Source organism: Pezoporus flaviventris, unplaced genomic scaffold (assembly GCF_033815535.1).
Source record: "Pezoporus flaviventris isolate CSIRO_AGI_PZ_B2104156 unplaced genomic scaffold, CSIRO_AGI_Pfla_v1 ptg000078l, whole genome shotgun sequence".
NCBI classification, from domain to species: Eukaryota; Metazoa; Chordata; class Aves; order Psittaciformes; family Psittacidae; genus Pezoporus; species Pezoporus flaviventris.
The window spans coordinates 9,433,338-9,452,295 of NW_026892626.1; the positions used below are offsets into that span (position 1 = coordinate 9,433,338).

The 18,958-nt window shown below is 43.2% G+C and overlaps 1 protein-coding gene across 7 annotated transcripts in view; it reads left to right on the top strand.

Annotated features, from left to right (window-relative positions):
• The window catches only part of ABCC1 (ATP binding cassette subfamily C member 1 (ABCC1 blood group)), a 53,660-nt gene extending 39,784 nt beyond the window's left edge, over positions 1-13,876 (top strand). For all 7 annotated transcript variants that reach the window (XM_061474252.1, XM_061474257.1, XM_061474254.1 and 4 more), the window contains 12 exons: positions 764-848; positions 2,092-2,230; positions 3,726-3,933; positions 4,698-5,008; positions 5,854-6,053; positions 6,544-6,670; positions 7,018-7,119; positions 8,085-8,231; positions 9,442-9,600; positions 11,046-11,212; positions 11,961-12,155; positions 13,402-13,876. In XM_061474252.1, the coding sequence (XP_061330236.1) occupies positions 764-848; positions 2,092-2,230; positions 3,726-3,933; positions 4,698-5,008; positions 5,854-6,053; positions 6,544-6,670; positions 7,018-7,119; positions 8,085-8,231; positions 9,442-9,600; positions 11,046-11,212; positions 11,961-12,155; positions 13,402-13,510 (1,949 nt within the window). In that variant the 3' untranslated portion in view covers positions 13,511-13,876. The remainder of the gene's footprint in view (positions 1-763; positions 849-2,091; positions 2,231-3,725; positions 3,934-4,697; positions 5,009-5,853; positions 6,054-6,543; positions 6,671-7,017; positions 7,120-8,084; positions 8,232-9,441; positions 9,601-11,045; positions 11,213-11,960; positions 12,156-13,401) is intronic.
• The last annotated feature ends 5,082 nt before the right edge of the window (positions 13,877-18,958 follow it).

The window sequence follows — 18,958 nt, forward strand, 5'->3', positions numbered from 1 at the left end:
ATTATGCACAGACCCTTTAAAATGCAAAATTCTTTTTGCTGCAAATTCTGAATTAACTTCATACCTGAAAATAGAGTTCTGTTCACCTGACAGCTTATTCTTTAAGAGTCAGTCATTTGTCTTGTATTAGGAAAATTGTAGCAGAAGTTGAACATCGAAGTTTTACTCCTGGCACTGTATTACACTGAATTATGTTGCTCAGAGAAAGCTGAATATTTCAAGCTGACTGGCTCTGTGAAATGTTTTAGAGAATTGCCTCATGTGTGCTGCATCTTGTTACAAGCGGGATGGCGTGGGATAACAAGACTAAATAGCGCATGCCTGCTGTTATTACAGCTTTCTCACTTACTACAACATCTTCTCATTGAGCTCTAAGATGAAAATAATTTATAGCTAACTGTGTAAAAGATGTGGTTTGAAGAGGAATGGTTAGAGTGGGTGTCCCCATCAGCCCCTTTCCCCTGAATGAATCATAACGTGACTTGGTATTGTATGCTTTAACATAATAAAGTACTGTAATTGCGAGAACTTATTACTGACCTACATTTGATAGAAAAATAAATGTTCCCTAACAACAGATAATGGTGCTGGAGGTGGAACTAAACTGATTTGTTCACCTGGTCAGTTATCTGTTAGTATCTGTAAATATTTGTGTTCCCTGGTTTGTTGGCACATTGAGACTGCACCTGTCATTTAGAATTGAAAGGAAACCTTTGTATTTCACGGTCTCACTGTTTTCTTGCTTGCTTTTTCACCCCTCCAGATATGAACAGTCCATCTGGAAAGGAAGGGAAGCCTGTAGAAAATGGAATGCTTGTGAATGAAGCCTCTGGAAAGTTGATGCATAGGTATGTAGTCTGTCTGTCTGTTTCTCTTCCCCCATCCCTTTTCCATCCTGTTACTCAGCTGTGGATAAACAGTAATTTGGTGTTTATGATATTTGTTAGAGAAAAATGTATCATGCTAGATCCAGCAGCCTGAGACAGTCAAGGCTGCTGCTGTTCCATGGCTCCAGGTCCAGCAGGAGGAAGGATAAGATGTACTCCCATCAGACATGTGCACATGGAGTATACTATACACACGGCCAGCCACACAGATCATGAACACTTAACAGCACCCCACAAATACAGCACCAGATGGCCTCATCCTGTTCCCATCTCTCTCTGAGCAGGATGGAGGTTCACTAGTGAGAATGTACTATATATGTACACATTAGATCTCTCCATTAGGTGAGCTTAGATGCTCAGTCTGCCCAGGAACTGCCCCTAGATCCCAGTCTTCCCTGTTGCTCGTATCTGGGTATATGAACTTCTGAGGCTGGAGCCATGCTCCATTTGCTGGTACAGATTATTGTTCATTTGTGACTGCACACACAGAACTCTCATGCTGTTCTTTGCATGTGAAGAAACTATCACATTGTAACAAACTGTGGGTTTGGCTTGCATTAAAGGGAGAGTATTGCATTGGCTATTCCAGCTTTCGTATGCTTTCCTGAGGCTTCTGCATTTGACTGCTGTCAGATGGGATCAAGTGCCAACTGGACCTAATACAGCTGCTGTTATGCTTGAGAGAGGCTAAAGGCAATCACTATGATTATACCTTCCTGAAATCTTCTCATAGTCTATGCCTTAATGGTGCTCTAGAGATCCTGTATTTCTGGAAGCTAATGAGTGCCTGGGAGTAAAATTGCCCGTTTTGATGCCAGTGCGGGTACCCTTTTTGCGCTTCAGCATCTGCAGCGTATATATGATTGTAGGCTTTGTAAAGGCTGATGTTGATGATCACCAGGCATTTCTCTTTCTGAAGTTTGATTACACAACCAAGACTTCTTTGACTGAGTAGCATGTTACTCATATCTGAAGATGAGTACTTGGGAGCTGACTGCTGTCAGGGAGGATTTAGGAGTGGACTGTGAGGGGAGGAGGGAAGCATTAGTAACCACTGGCCTGATGAGGGCTGCTTAGGAGATTGGTTATGACCATTGTAATGTAAGACAGAGTTGGAGCCATGGACTGTTCAAATCTATTTATGAAGTAAACAAATACCTGTTGTGTATGATGCCAAGACTGAAAAATACATGTCTTCAAACAGGCAACTCAGTAACTCTTCAACATACAGCCGGGACACTGGAAAGTCACAACAGCACAGCAGCACAGCAGAGCTGCAGAAGCCACAGGCTGAAAAGAATTCCTGGAAACTGACGGAGGCTGACACAGCGAAGACAGGGAGGGTAAGGTCTCCTGTTCCCACTTCCTGCACCCTTTTTCAGTTTCAGAAAAATCCACAGGGTTCAGGAAGAAATAGCTTCTGAAGCCCATGTAACTGGCGTAAGAAAGGGCTGAGTGGATTCTTGGACTTGCTGCCTGTTGTGTAGTACTTCATAAAAGTGTTGGTGTGCCCTCTGCTCCCAAAGCTGAGCCCCAGGTTTGCCTGCAGAAAGAGTGCTGACACCAAATCTTTTGTTAAGATGGTGGCCCTGACCACATCAAAGTTTAAAAGGAGGACTGAAAACCTTGCAACTATTTCTTGGAGAGAGGTTATGACAAATGAGGTGACCTAATGAAATGTGCTCTTCAGCGTAAGGAGCTGGAATTGAATCAGATGAATTTAAGCCAAGTTTCCACTGTAGACACAAGTATCTAATCCCAGGATACCCAGGACTCTCTGAGAAACCCAAGAGTGAGGTTCCTGGGAAAATGGCAGTTGCACCTCCTAGCAGTGTTGCTTGAATCCTCTGGTTAAACATAGATCATAGGATACAAGCCATGTGAGCAAGGGTCTAATTAAAGGCCATATAATCTTGTGGTAAAAAGAGAGAGCCAAAACCTGGAACTCTTTAGTGAAGTTTCTGGCTCTCCCACTGATGCCCTGTGTTATTTCAGGCAGCACTCTCTCTACTCTTTCCTTTCCCTTGGAAGACAAGGGAAAGATGATGTGTGCCTGCCCTGAAGGGATGTTGGTTTTGGCACATCTCCATAGAATGCTTTGTATCTTGTATTCCTGTCGTGGTTGAAGCCCAGCCGGTAACTCAGAACCGTGCAGCCACTCGGTCACTGCTCCCCGTTCTTTCTCCCCACTCTCCGGGGAGGAGAATCGAAAGAATGGAACTGCCACACATTGAGATAAGAACAGTCCAGTAGCTAAGGTCTAACACAAACCACTGCTGCTACCACCAGTAATAATAATGATAAGGGAAATAACAAGGGAAGAGAATACAACCGCTCACCACTCACTGACTGATACCCAGCCCAACCCGAGCAGCAATCTAGCACTTCTGGGTAACTGCCCCCAGTTTATATAGGGGGCATGATGTGCTGTGATATGGAATACCCTTTTAGCTAGTTTGGGTCAGGTGTCCTGTCTCTGCTTCCTTCTGGCTTCCCCTCCTCCCTGGTAGAGCATAAGACTCTTATGCCCTGGTAGAGCATAAGTCCCTGGTCAGACTAAACGTTACTGAGCAGCAACTAACAACATCGGTGTTATCAGTGCTGTTCCCAGGCTGAAAGTCAAAACCACAGCACTGCACCAGCTATTAAGAGGGAGAAAAATGCTACTGCTGAACCCAGGACCATTCCCAAGCAGTGGCTCTCTAGAGTGCAGCTGTTGTGTTTTTACGGCCTGATGCAGGGATACTGACTTTAAATAGGTGTTGAAGAAGGGGGAATTGATGATTTTGAAACCTGATCTGCAAAATTAGTATTTCTTTTTTTTCCTTCTATCTTCAGGTAAAGGCAACAGTGTACTGGGACTACATGAAAGCAATTGGACTCTTTATCTCTTTCTTGAGCATTTTCCTCTTCATGTGTAATCATATAGCATCCCTGGCTTCCAACTACTGGCTAAGTTTATGGACAGATGATCCTGTTATCAACGGGACACAGCAGTACACAAATGTCAGACTGGGAGTGTATGGAGCACTGGGAATTTCTCAAGGTTTGCTTGTTCTTACCTATTTAAGTAGCTGGTTCAGAATGTTTCTAATGCTGTTGGTGAACTTGTATCTTGAGAACTGCAGCAGCAGTTTGCTAAGGATTTGAGTGTGGGTTTTCATAGAAATCTGAAAAACTTGCAAATCAAACAAAGGGAAACAAACCACCCTGTAAAATTATTCAGTTAGTGAATATGGTTTTCTATCATTTGTACAAAAGGGGAACAAAAGTGGTTTGCAGGGGCTGATTAGCCAGCAGTTGGTGACAAAATGTCTGACCCTAGAAATGACTCCTTGGCCTGTCAACAAACTGTGCTAGCCTGGTTTGCAGGGAGTTTGTCACAGGAGGCCATGGCTATGTTGCCTCCTTGCCGGTGCAGCCTGGCTAAGCTGCTCAGGCTGGTGTTTCCTCTGACTGCTTGTGAGTCTGTCCATGGCACCGTGGGAAGTCCAGCTCAGCAGCTTTTTGTTATGTGTCCTCTTTGTGGTCAAAGTTTGTTTGCCATGAAACCTAATACTCCAGCTATGCCACTTCAGAACTGCTATAAAAATCCTGCAATAAAAACTAAATGCCACATTAAAATTCCATGGGTTTACTCCAGAAAAGCACTCAAATGTTACACACATTTTTTTAATGAGAGAAATGTGATGTTTTCACTATTTTTTTTTTTTGTCATACTATACATGTGCTAATGGTAAATGATGACAAAATGAGCAAAATGTTTTATGTGAGGGGTTGTAGCAGTTCAAAACAAGTCTTCTTTTCTAGGTATTGCTGTGTTTGGCTACTCAATGGTTGTGTCAATAGGGGGAATATTTGCTTCACGACACCTGCACCTTAACCTGCTGCACAGCGTCCTCAGGTCTCCCATGAGCTTCTTTGAACGTACACCCAGTGGAAATCTGGTGAACCGTTTCTCTAAGGAGATAGATACCATTGACTCCACCATTCCACCAATCATCAAGATGTTCATGGGCTCAACATTTAATGTAATTGGGGCTTGTGTCATCATTCTGCTGGCCACACCTATAGCTGCTGTTATTATTCCACCTCTGGGACTTGTCTACTTGTTTGTGCAGGTAAGGAGTCCCTAGGGGCACTAGGACCAGCAGTCGCTCACCCTCTGTTATTTGAGACAGTTCTTACTCTGCACCAGTGTTTAACTTGAATCATGCTTGACTGACTGTGCTTTGCATGGTTTACTGACTAGCTGATGTTAGCAGAACATTTCCTTCCGTTGTCAAGTGCAGAATGACTTCTGTGCAGAAGGTTGTCCTTTAATACCTAAGCAAACTTTATAAAAATGCCATTAGATTTTGAGGCAAATTTTGCACAGCTTGTTGCTCAGAGCCCAAATAAAGAAAACCTATGAGCTTTTCTAAACCTTCCTTCCGAACAAAAGGGTAAGCTTTAGAGGGGTATGTATGCATTGCTGGTGTGCCTGTTTTGTCAGGATATTGTTTACAGAGTGAGATTAATGATGGCAGCCTTTCACTGCTGTCTTGTGTAGGTAGGGTGTGCTTGCTTCACTCTTGCTTTACTCTTAGAAATCTAGTAGAGCCAAATAGGAGAGAAGAAGCTGGATTTTGACTTTGACTCATGAATTAGTGAATCTGTTAGGCTTTATTAGTAAACCATAAAGGCAGTGATACATGTTTTATAATGTTGAACTAAGCTTGCAGGGAAGAGAAAGAGGAGAAAATAGCCATCTCATGAGATAGCTTGATTGGCAGTTGTTTAAAGACCACAGCATGTATGTAATGGTCCTTTAGGCCCAAAAGTGTTGGAGGAGGCACGTATTCCCATGTGAAAGTTGCATCTCTCTAAAAAACCAGCCCAAACAGCAGGGGACTCTCTTATGATTCCCTTTGTATTTTCAGATGCAGTCTGGATGTAACCATAATTCTCATACTCTGTTTTGCAGAGATTTTATGTGGCCACTTCTCGCCAGCTCAAACGCCTTGAGTCCGTCAGTCGTTCTCCTGTGTATTCTCACTTCAATGAGACCCTCCTGGGAGTCAGTGTCATTCGAGCTTTTGAGGAACAGAAACGTTTTATAAAGCAGAATGACATGAAAGTGGATGAAAATCAGAAAGCTTATTATCCAAGCATTGTTGCAAACAGGTAACAGTGGGGTTAAAATGTTGAAAGGTAGTTATATAGGGAGGACATCAATCACAGCTTTCAGCATACTTGTCCAGGGTAGGGAGCCTGTGTTGATATAGCTGTTTGACAGATGTTTTGTTTAAATTCCTGTGATGAAATTAAGATCTTAAGAATTTCTTTTCTTTGTTGAGAATTTCTGCCTTACTTCTAGATAATTATTGTTTAAACATTTTGATTCATTGATCCCAGTGTTAACTGCAACCGCTTTCTGAACTAAGCCAGGAATTTATGCATCTGAAAGGTTTATTAATTTTGGAGGCCTCTAGGTTTGCATGCTGCTGGAGCAGAACCTCAAATATCACTCAATTCCTGTGTCACCGGTGGTATGCAGATGCCATATTATTAATCTTTTCAAAACCAAGCTGTGACAGAACACTGGCTGACCATGTTTCTGATTAATTTCTCAGTGAATTACCAAACAGATGCATTACAGTTTTCTGTCTTGCAGGTGGCTGGCTGTCCGTCTGGAGTGCGTGGGGAACTGTATTGTCCTCTTTGCAGCATTGTTTGCTGTGATGGCACGCAACAAACTCAGTGCAGGACTGGTTGGCCTCTCGGTGTCCTACTCACTGCAGGTAATTTTACTGTAATTTAAAAAAAGGCTCTGAATTGTAAGACTGCATCATAAATTCAGAACCTTGCTATGGCTTTGGAGGGATCAGAGAGAATAAATAACTACAAGTAGCATGTAGAAAGATGCTGGGAAGTTCCTTCTGTGCCTTGCCTATGTGAGGGGATGTGGCTAAGACAACTTGTCCCCTGCATGTTAAAGGCATCTGGACTTTCCTGCTGTCCAGCACTGATTAGCCAAGATCTTGTCTGTGTTTATGCATACCATGAACTTGCTTTGGTTGTCTTGAGTTTTTCATTTATTGCAGGGAGCTTACTGTAAACTGCTTCTAGACATCTTTTCTTCTTGCAGATTACAGCATACTTGAACTGGCTAGTTCGCATGTCGTCTGAGCTGGAAACCAACATTGTTGCTGTTGAAAGGGTCAAAGAATATGCTGAAATGGAGAAGGAGGTACATTGAGTTGTCCGTCACATCTGTAGAAGTCAGTGCTCTGTTCTGAGTTCTTGCCCACAGCCTGTCTGAATGGGGTTAGAGCTGGGCATGTCCTCTGAGCTGAGGGAAGAGTAGAGCTTAGTGCTTTCAGTGCCCTCCCTCTGGGAACAAGCTGGATCTCTGTGGGTAATACCTGTGCCTGCTTTTGAGGCGTATCCAGTGACATTTACACCGTGTTATTTAGCAAATGTGTTGTTCTGCCCTGGGCTAAGCAGTAGAGCTGTAGAAATGTTTTGGTTGCCTATGTCCTTAAACATTATTTTTTAATTTGTTTTTCTTTTTGTTCTCAGTGTGGTGAGTAAGGAGGCTTTACTTTTTTTTGTTGTGATTCAGATCACGTAACAACTCATTTTATCTGCAGTTGGCTGCAGAACAGAGTTCCCCATGGCTTCTCTTTGCCTTGCCTGTCACTTGAACCTGAACTTGCAGCCAAACAGTATGAGGACCCTTCCTAAGTTTTTTGTTTTTCGGGTCCACTGTTTATACAGTTAAAAGCCTTTTGGCACTGGTAGTAAATTCAGTAGGGTAGGTTCTCTCCTCTCCCACCTCTGTGGGAGGCTGAGGCAGCAGCTGTTTATTTTACCAGGTTGTTAATCTTCTGGTGCTTATGTCTCAGATAAATTGCTTCTAGTTGCATGTCTGGCTTCCCCAGTGGTTTTCTTACTGTGATGGGGGTGTACAATTAGGTTATTTGAATATGTGCTGCCTGTATGATTCTGCCTTTTATAAGAGGAAAATTTAATCAGCAAGTGGGACTTGTGATAGCAAAGCCTTTGGCTACGTATGCCACTTCATCTGCCTTGAGGCAGCTCTTTCCTTCTCTTCCCATCATCATCACAGTTCCTTTTGTAAATTAAACACTAACACTGCGTCCGTGTTCGGTTGAAGGAGGAACTGATCGGATGTGTTTGTGTGGTTTTCAGGCTGAATGGAGTATTGAGCAAACTGCCCCAGCAAGTACCTGGCCTGAGGAAGGGAAGATTGAGTTTCGAGGCTATGGTTTACGTTACCGGGAAGACTTGGATTTGGTTCTGAAAAGCATAAATGTTACCATAAATGGGGGTGAGAAGGTAATGAACCTGAATTTATAGTAAAGTGTTACTGTTCATAAGCCTGCATGCGTAAGCCGAAGAGAGGTCTAAGCCTCTTCTGTAGTGTGTCTTGTGTCTTTAAGAACTAGAAGAGCTTCTCTAGAATCAGTCTTAACATGACTGTCATATACGGTGGGCTCTTATCCTTTTCAAGGGGTGTCTTGCATCATGGGATAAAGATACACTATTATGTGGGCTTGTGAAGTGTCTTTTGGTCTGGTTTCATAAGGAAGTGAGGTTTATGGTGTCTCCTCTCCTCTTCCCAGGAAATTTTGCTTATTTGTTTGCTGTAACCAAAGAGGAGTACATGTTGCAGTGAGATTAAGTTAATTACAGTCTTAAGAAAATGAGCTACTAAGTAGAAGGGGGAAGCCCTGAATCTAGTGCGGCAGAAATTGCAAGGTGAGACTGCAGGAAAATTGGGACTTCAGAATAGATTCTCTGAATCTAGCCAAACCAGTGATGATACATGCGTGGGTCTCTGTTGCTGCTTTGCCCACACGCTCCCATGCGTTCTTCCTCAGCCCTGTATGGATTCTGTGGTGCCTAACAATAATGTGTTCTTGCGTGGCAGCATAAAAGGTAGCTGCAAGATTTACTGCCTGGCTTCCTTATTTGTGGTATCCAACTAGGCATTTGCTTTTTTTCTGGAGTGCCCACTTTCTACCTATATGGGCAGGACACTACCTCAGAAGTAGTGAGAAAGGGCAGATGGCAAGAGGGACATCAACTGACCAAAGTAGCAATCTTGTATTCTTACTTAAAAAAGAATTGGTGAAGACTGCAGTCTAACTGGGAAGCAAAGCATACAGTATGAAACCGAGTGCTTTTGGTGTGTGTTTGCTACAAATTCAGATGAGATAAATGTCAAGTCAGCAAGTATGACTGAAGCGTGCATCAAACAAAGGATTAGGGAACCTTGGCTGGCTCTACCCAGTTCCATCTGCTTTTCTAGAAAAATTGAAAACTTCGGTGATTGGATTGCAAATTTTGAGACTGTTTTTTGTTCTTGCTTTTTTGTTTTTCATATCCAATGATTTTTCTTCCCCTTTCATCAGCCTCGATTTGTTGCTGTTTTGGAGTTTTGATAGCCCAGCAAATATGGCAACCTTCTGAAAATGTGTCTGTTTCAGGTGGGAATGCTTTAACTCTTCTGTGAAGTAAGTTGTTCTGTATTTCTTCGCAACAGATTGGAATAGTTGGAAGAACGGGAGCTGGAAAATCCTCGCTTACTTTAGGTTTGTTTCGGATTAATGAAGCAGCTGAAGGAGAAATTATTATTGATGGAGTTAATATTGCAAAGATAGGGCTCCATGACTTGCGGTTCAAGATCACCATCATCCCTCAGGTAGGTGTGAAATCCTGCCATTGCCAGAACTCATTCTGTCACAGTGCTGTTGCTGTAATATACTGGGGACAATCTTCCGTTTCTGATTTACAGCTATGAAATTGAGTCATTTCAGCATACTCTTTTCATGGAACTTGAAACCAAGGTTTTTTCCTAGACTGGCTTCCATGTCTTGTGCTTGTAATAAGTGGGACCTTGGCTATGGCTGGGTTGCGATGTGGAAGCAACACCTTGGCCTTTGGACTCGTGGGCTTTGTCAGAATCCCACGCTAATGTGTTGAGTACTACAGACAGCTTTTATTGACTGGGCAGGTCTGATCCCAGCTGAACACCTGATGGATGTCACTTGGTTAACTGAGACCATTGCTTTTTGTCCATTAGAGGGGAAGTCCAAGTATTTTCAGCTGGGGAGAGCCCTCAGGGGAGTTCTTTTAGAGATCAGTTTTCACTTTTATTTTAGGTAGTTCCATTCTTTTTAGAAACAGAATGAAGGTACGGTGTAGTCTGATCTGTGAGGGATTGGGATTATGCATTGACATTTCAGGCTTGATATGCACTTTTTGGGCCTTTGTACAAAGAATTCTGAGTTTGGAAGGATCTTGTGAGTGAGGTGTGCAGTGCTGTTCACTCACAGAAACTTGTACGTAACCATTCCAATCTAGCCCAGCAGATATGGGTTTGATAGTCCAAAACATTTGGAAATAGAGTTTTACAAGTATGGGGCTTAGTCTTAAGTCTTCTTGTTCTTACTGTGTGGCCTTTATTGCCTGCCTGTTCTGATTCACAGTAAGATTATAAAATGTTGTTACATAAATCACCATTGCAGCACGCTGGCAAAAACAAGTGAGCACACTGCAGAAGGTTTTCTGCACTGCTTCGTTTGGAAATCTATGGAGAACTTTTCTTTCTCCTTTTGATCAGTTTGCATCCGTCTGACACTACTAAGTCAAAAGTATTTCCAAAGTAGTATTTCTCCATGTCCAGGAAAAAACCGCATTCATTCCATTAATACTGCAGCTGAAGCTTTCTGAAATATCCACAAATGATGTAATTCACTAAGAAGTGGGAAGCTGACCGAGGAGTCCCCGCTAACAGAAGGTTGAGGAGGAAGTAGCTGCTCTTCAACTAAGTAGTCCAGTAAAAAGAAAATCGGCTGTTTTTGTTTTCTGTGGGGGTTTTTTGTTGTTTGTTTGTTTGCATTCTTTGATTGTTGGTCAGTTTTTCCCCCCTGGATTCATGAGTTACCGACTCATGGAAAGGTCTGGAGTGCCAGAGTATGCAGAGGGGCAGAGGTCAGGCCCCAAAGAGGCATGAGGAGTAAGGGTGAGGGAGAAGAGCTTGCTGTTATCAGAAAAAGTGAGGTCTGACTCCTAAATCCAGTAGGGAAGCTTGCTTGCAACTGCATTTGGACGTGTACGTTGTTAATGACCTTTTTCTGTAACTAGGATCCAGTATTGTTTTCTGGCACTCTGCGTATGAATCTTGATCCTTTCGACCAACACTCTGATGAGGACATTTGGAGGTCTTTGGAATTGGCTCACCTGAAAAACTTTGTATCATCCCTTCCTGCTAAACTTAATCATGATTGTGCTGAAGGTGGCGAGAACCTCAGGTATGTCAAAGTACTATGCTTGTGAAATGGCCTTAAGAACTAAATGGCAACGAGACGTGTGTGTGTGTGCCCTTCATCTGCAACTAGACTCTCCATTTCCAGAAACTACAGCTCACTTGGGACGGTATGTTGGTAACTAGCAGCAGGAATGCAGTGTGGGCTGCCCTGTGTAAGATTTGTGGAGGGAATAGTGGAATTCCTAATCCATGACTAGGCAGTCAACTAACTAGGTTCTGTTCACCATATTTTAAACTCAAGTTTGGGAATTTAAAGGAATTTAACAAGTACTCAGAATGTTGCAAGGTTTGACAGCTTGGGCAGGCTTGGAAAGGATTTTAGTAGTCTGCTATTTAGAGTGAATGTTCTGAACTTACGATGGCTTTTGTCCAACAGGTGCAAGTTTTCTAAGCTGGTGTTTTGCTTTTTGTGCAGTAACAGGGATGTATGTTTAGTCAGTAGAAACCATATGAAGTCCAGTCCTCAATACTGCAACAATTCAGTGAATCAGCCTGATGCAGTTATGATAGAACCATTTGTAATGTATTCTTTTATTATTGCCAGAACTTTATTTTGAGGGGGCTGTAGTTTCAGATGCTCTTAGATATTCCACAGTGAAGCAGTAAGACTACCTTATCTATTATGCTGGATTCTTGGCACCTGTATTTAAGAATAAGGAATTGTTAGGCTTCAAAATGAATACTGCAAACTTGTTCTGACTTTCTCCCACCCTCCCATTCCATGTGCGTAGTGTGGGACAGCGCCAGCTGGTTTGCCTGGCACGAGCTCTGCTCAGGAAGTCCAAAATCCTGGTTCTAGATGAAGCCACAGCTGCTGTTGATCTTGAAACAGATAAGCTTATACAGTCAACAATAAAGTCTCAATTTGAAGAATGTACTGTATTAACTATAGCACATCGTCTGAACACAATCATGGACTACACAAGGTAAAGTAATACCACTTTTATCTTGAAGAATGGTATGTGTGAACTGCACTGTGCTCTACTTAAATGGGCATCTTTGTGTTTGCAAAATCTTTGCCAGTGCATTTTTAGCCACCTTTCCAGAGAGCTCCTGGAATCCCTTACTTTGATGGGTGTGGTGTGCATGTTCTGGCTTGTGGTGGCTGTGCTTGGGCTAGGGAGCTCCTCTGAGCCCCCTGTTGCACTGCTGTTGTGCCATTCCTGTCCAGGCAGACTAGGAAGGAGAGGGAAGCGACAACAGGAGTCTGTTCCTGGGTCTTGCCCTAATTTGGGCACAGCTGGAAGACACATCAGAACTTTTGGGAGCTCAGACAGCATAAGGAATCAAAGGAACAGGCCCTGAGCTTTTCTGAAGTTTATTCCATGTTTCTCTTTCCATCGCTGTTGGTTATAGTTCATACATCTTTCCTCATCCTCAGCTGCCTTGCTAAGGTGCAAGTGCTCCTCAGTTTAAGTGCTCTTATCCTTCTTATCATAGAATGGCAGAGAGCAAAGTGACCAGTGATAAGATTTTAGTGTATTTGTATAGACCAATCTTTGTGCTGTCAACAGTGAAAGATAAGAGGCGGGAACATTGCCTGTTCCAGGCACAGCACCAGCAGTACTGTCACCAGTGAACGCCCAGTTCAGTCACAGTAACACCGTACAGTAGCACCAGCTCAGGCCTTAGCAAGCATCCCTGCAGTGCCTGGCCGATTAGTGAAAGTAGCTGAAGGCAGTGTTTTAACTGAGAGCTGATTTACTGACCGTGGTAACTTGTTTTTTAAGCTTCCCATTTCCAGTTGCATGTTTGTTTAGCACAAGCTATGTCTGTGTTTGTATCTTGTCAGCAGAAGCCGTATAACAGCAGTTGATGTGGTGCAGCATTATGGGAAGGTTATCCCAGGTCTTGCAAGGTCCTGGGGACACTGACTCACCTTGACAAGAAGTACTTCGAGATAATTTCTGGCAGGCTCAGAGCACAGTCAAAAGTCTCATGGTTGCCTGAAAATGACTGGGTAAACATTTGCTACATATAAAATAGACCAGGCAGGATCAGCATTGAAGCCAGGAAGGATGGAGTTAAGAACCTCTGTCCACTCATACAGTCTGGACTGGTTTTGCCTGCATATGGCTGCGCTGCAGTCAGTTTCTCTCTGTACACATACACCTGTGTTCACTGGCCTTGTTGATCTTCTTGTGACCGTATTTGTTTCTTCTTGTTTTGCAGAGTTTTAGTCCTGGACAGAGGAGAAGTGGTGGAGTGTGGTAGCCCAGAACATCTCCTTCAGCAAAAAGGCATTTTCTATAGCATGGCCAAAGATTCAGGATTGGTGTAGCATTTGGACTTGGTTAGTTCCTGTGAGGAAGAGGGAGGCGATACGCTCGGGACACAGTAACTTCCCCTGAGCTGGTGTGAACCACACAGAGCAGTTTCAGACCTAGAGAAGTCAGCCACAGCATGGTGATGGAAGTCATAGGAAAATGCAATTTTCTTTTCTCTTTTTGTTTCCTTCTCCTTAGTACTCATTTTTAGCCGGCTTTAGGAGGTGCGCGTGCACTGTGCAAAACACTTCAGAGACCTTTCGTTTTTGCCTGAAATCTGTCAGTGTACGCTGAAACGTCAGGTGGAGTGATTCATCAGAGAAGTGCAGAAAGCTTTCTCTTTTCATCTGCTCTTACGCTCTGAAGTTCTCCTCCCTTTTTTAAGAACCCCGACCCAACAAACCACACCAGTTGTGCAAATGCTAGTGACTTGCTCGTTTGCTGATTCCTCATCTGAGGAGCCATCTCTTGTGGGATGCACTTGGAACATTTTGTGGCATAGAGTACAATAATCCAAAGATGTTATTTTTTTTCTTGTGAAACTTTCTCATTACGGCATTTACTGTACGTGGTTAATGCTTTTATGCATTGTCCTAAAGGTTTCATGTGTTTACAGTGTATAGCAGCAAGTTCACTATAAAATGTCCGTAGTGCTGATGTGAAAAAGCACAGTCAACTTCAGAGCAGTATTCAAGCATGTCTAGAATGACAATCACTCCAAAACCAAATTCATACAGCAGTCGCTGTGTTGCAGGGTGCAATACCTGATCTTGCGCACACTTCACTCAGGAATTCTGACTTGGGGGGCGAATCCTGATAATGCCTGTGGGGACTAGGCTGAGAAGTGAGGATTTGCCTGAGCAGAGGTTGCGGGCTCGGCGTCACGTTGATTGTAACACCCTTGGCTTTGGCAGCGCTGTGCTTTCATAGAAGCTCTGCCACATCAAGGACCATTAGCCTTATAGCGAAGAAACCTGCCCTTCATGCTGCTGCTGTGGACTCTTCAATTTCGTGAGAAGCTGTTCTGTTACAGGTGTTTAAAACGCAAAAAAGTTTTCAGTTGTGTGTCAGAGGGGTCTGACAGTTCAATTGGCAGAGTCTGGGTTTCAAGATCTGTGTGAATGTTCCCTTTTCTGTGGGAGGAAAAAGTTAATTTTCTTACGTTCTGATTAGTCTTATTTTAAAAGGAAAATGCTGGAAGAAGGCAAACTTAAGCCAGATGGAGTCAAATACTCAGCACTCTGAGAAAGTGGACTTCTGTGAATGATATTGCTGACCTTAATACTAGACAATTGTCTTCTTTAGAGTAAATATATTTATTTTTTTGTAAATTAAGACTCTGAGTAGACTGAGATTTTCTTTGGTATTTTTTGTAATGACGATACGAATATTTGCAAAGAAAATGCAGTAAAAAAAATTGTTTGGAAGTTAACATGATGTGTCATCTCTTGCTTTGTGTTTGACAAAGGGTTAGCTTCTGTAGTTCAGGTAATTACTGGTACTGCTTAGACTAGCCAAGCTGCTAGGCCTCATGTCTGGGGGCTGTTAGGGTGGGTAAGAAACCTGGAGTGCAAATGACAGTGTGCTGCGGTAGGGCTGGATCACATCTCGGGGATTGTCTTGTAATTTCAGTACTGCAGTTTGTTGGGCAGACCAGGTTATAACAATGCACCAGCAGAACAATTCAGTGGTGCTGCAGACCTTTTGTCATACCCACGGTGTCCATGGCCTGTGCCTTGCCACATTTCTGGGGCAGCTTCTTGTCAGTTTCCCCCATGGAAATGAAATGAGCAAGGGGGTGGTGGAGGAATCTGGGGAGGAGCAGTGGGTTTTGGACTTTCAAATTGCCCAACACTTGTGCAGCATTGTGAGGGACAGAAAGGTGGAAAGATTTGAGCAAACCATAAGGAACGGGTTACAGAGCAGAGAAATGAGCTTCTCAAATACAGTGTGTGGCTGGTATTTTACTCAGCTGCATTAAAATGGAGACAGATATATCTGCAGAGGAGACCCGGAGGAGGAACTGTGATACCACCATGCAACCTTTCTTGCTTGGGGTCAGTCATCCTCTAGGAACACTGTGAACCTTCCACTTCCACCCCCTCCTAGGAGAGCTCTGGGAAGGAACAGGGAGAGGGTCCACTGGCATTGGTCAACAAGACAGCCAGGCTCCCTGTGCTCTCTCCTTGCCTGTCCAAACTAGTTACCACCAACACCACCTTCTAGGCAGAGAAGTGAAGAAATTCAGACAGGATTCAAATACCTTTGAAAACCTTGTGGGTTTAGTGCAGCTCGTTACTGAGCTGGGGACTCTACAAGTACTCTGCAGGTTTGGCGTTGAATCCAAAGTTGTGTTGCTGGAGTTCCTCTGTGGAAATCGATTCCGGATTCAAGGAAATTATGCTTTCCATTGCACACAGACGAACAGAGATGTACAAGCATTAACATATGCATGTGAGTAAATCCTTGGAAAACAAGGTAACTGCACTTGGAAGCATGGTTTGAAACGGAGCTTGCAGAATGACACTTCTGCTGTGTAAAGTGGAGATGTCTGTGTAGGAATGACTTAAACTGCACTTGCAGTCTCAAACTGGGTACACTGGAAAGTGTCACTGGATGTTTTCTGTCCTACTCATGGGCTGTTTGCCATCATTTGGGGAACTGCAAATTTTTGTGTCCAAAATGCTGTATTTTGCAGGATAACCTAAATATTGCAGCAAGGGATCAGATGTCTGCTCTTGATGCGTGCCTCAGTCTTGTTCTTGTTCAGTGATGTGGTTGTTAATATGCATCACTGTGTTCTCCCAGTTTTACGTATTTACACACTTGCTAGCACGAGCTGTTCTGCCCCAGCTCTGGAGTAGGTACTCTTTTCTGTTTGCTCTAAATACCTGTCATTGCTTTGTGTTATTGCTGCATTGATTTATGATCCTGGTTCCAAATGTCTGCCCTCATAAAAATGATTAATACCTTGGCTGGATGTAACATGAACAAAATTGTGTTAATGCATGACCAGGATAGTCCGAACTAACCTTAACTTTACACAGGGGTAGCTGAACAAATGCAGCTTTCTTCCACAGAACCTCTGTGTATGAGCAGTGTCATATAGGTACTTCAGGTCCCTTGAGTAGGAGTGGTATAGTTGTGAGGTCCTGTTTCAGGTAGGAAAGAGAGGGCCATATGCTGATCCCTGCATGCAGGGTTACTGGAACCAACTGCAGAAAATGATACAACTTGCTGCAAGGTAAAGTATTAGAATCTGGGATTAAACCCAGCCTATTTAGTGCTTGGGACACTTTTACCCCTTTTGAGTATGTAAATGCAGTCTGATGGCATGTGACCTCCAGTACTGGAGAACCTGGTGCCCTCCAGCAGGGATCAGTGATATCCCAGCTCGGGGATGAGCCTTCCCTCATTAGGAGGTGGGAAACACTATTAAATTCGGGAGTGTGACACTGAATTCCAGCAGGTGGGCTCAGAGTTACGTAGCAGACACTTCCTTCAAATGCCTTGATGCTGGAAAGCTAATGCCAGCTCTGAAGGACAGCATGTGAGAGAGGAGTGGGTACCGTCCTGAGTGTGTGTATTGCAGCGAGCAGCTTAGTCCTTGGGAAGGAGGTGAGCTGGGTACCTTCATCCACCTGCTGCAGAGCAGGGTTTCCCTGAAATGTATTGCCATGGCATGGTCTAAGTTCATCCTGTTCTGGTGCTCTAGGTCCTCGCCTGGTGGAGAGGTAATTATCTGCCCACCAGGAGGATCTTTGTCGCTGGTAGTCTTGTGCTTCTGGAGGTGGGTAGGTTCTCAGTTCCATGCTTTTTCTCCCCCAGCCTGATTTTTCTCATAAAGATAGCACAATTAATTTCATTTAGATCAGCAGGAAAATAGGAAACCGTATTTAACTGCATTGGCTATTTATGTGTGTGTTATGAAAAATTTGCCAAATACCTGTCAGGACCGAAAGTAAGTGGCCTCTTGCTCTTACCTGGAGCAAAGCTGTGCCTCTCTCCAGTTCGTTCTGCGCTCTTTGCTCTTTGGACTGTTTCTTCCAGTCTTTGAGAAGATGCTTCTCTTTTAAAGCAAAGTTGTTGCCTTTCTCTTAGAACCGTTTTGTACCGATCTCTTAATTAAAATATTAAGGGCAAGTGAAACCATTTCGGATCCTGCTGTTTGGTATCTTCTCTTTCAGCAGCAATGTCTGTGCCACTGCAGCCCACGTGAGGCTAGTGGTGGTGTTAATAATAAACAACATTAACGTATTTATTATAAACATATTTATAAAAGAGCAAGAGAAAACTGTTGAATTTACTGTATCAGATTCAGTGCATGTTGATGTATCCTGGCTGCCATTATTTGCTGCGATATGGAAGATACCTCATGTCTGGAAGAGCTGATTCTGCTGTAAAACAGCTCAGGATTTTCAGGAGACCTGTACATAACACCATAGTTAGTCATGTGTGTTGATTACAGCTGCTCCTATAAAACTGTCCCCAGTGTGGAGACATCTGTGAAGATATCCTGTAGTGATTCAACCAGAGTAGCACAGAAACGCTTGTGCCCTGGGTCACTGATGCCTTTAACATTTGGGCATTCCTGTGCATCTTGTGACCATCTATGGAACCAGGAGTGCAACTTAACAAACTACATTTGGCATGAAGTTCATGTAAATCAATGCATGACACTTTCATTCTTATTTTCCAGCTTTAGCAGTTTCAGTATGACATTAAACTTGGAATCTTGGGGCAAGTATTTTAATGTCATGTTTCTTTCCTACATAAGGCTGTGCTTTTACTTTGTTTGAGATAGCCTTAAATGAGGAGGAAAAAGGAAAGGAAAAAATGAAGTAAATTGGAATTGAAAGCCCTAACTCTTGATGTCCATATTGGACAGACAACTGGAACAGTGCTAGTACTAATTAAGCCCTTGACCTCATGGCTCCAAAGAGAAAAATAGAGTGGGAAAGCCACTGAGATGTTAATAAACCCTCTTTAGATTAGTGGGTTTTATTTGGGCTGAGCTAAACACAGCTGCTCTGTGTATGTTGCACTTGTGCTGCACAACAGCTATTAAAAATGAACGCTGCAAATGTGTAGATGGGGCAAGTCCAGGCGCTCCTCTTGAGGTCTTCTTGATATTCAGATGGCTGGAGATGTTGGGCAGGCTTTTATTTCTTAATATTAAAATTTATTCAGTGCAACTTACGAAACAGGTTCTTAGCATAGTTCTGAGCCTGCTGTAGTTACCTCCTGTGCTAGTTGCAAATTTCAATCAAATAGTCTAAGAAGTACATTTGGAAAGACCCAACAGGCCTGTCCTTTTAAACAGTGCTTTCTGTTCCTTGAACTAGATTTTCAGGAGAGGATAGTATCTCCAAGCATTAACTCCTTTATATATTTTGCTTTAACCAGTTCCAGATAACTTCCTTCTGATGACTATTACTTTTCTTGTGAGACTGGAACTCCCC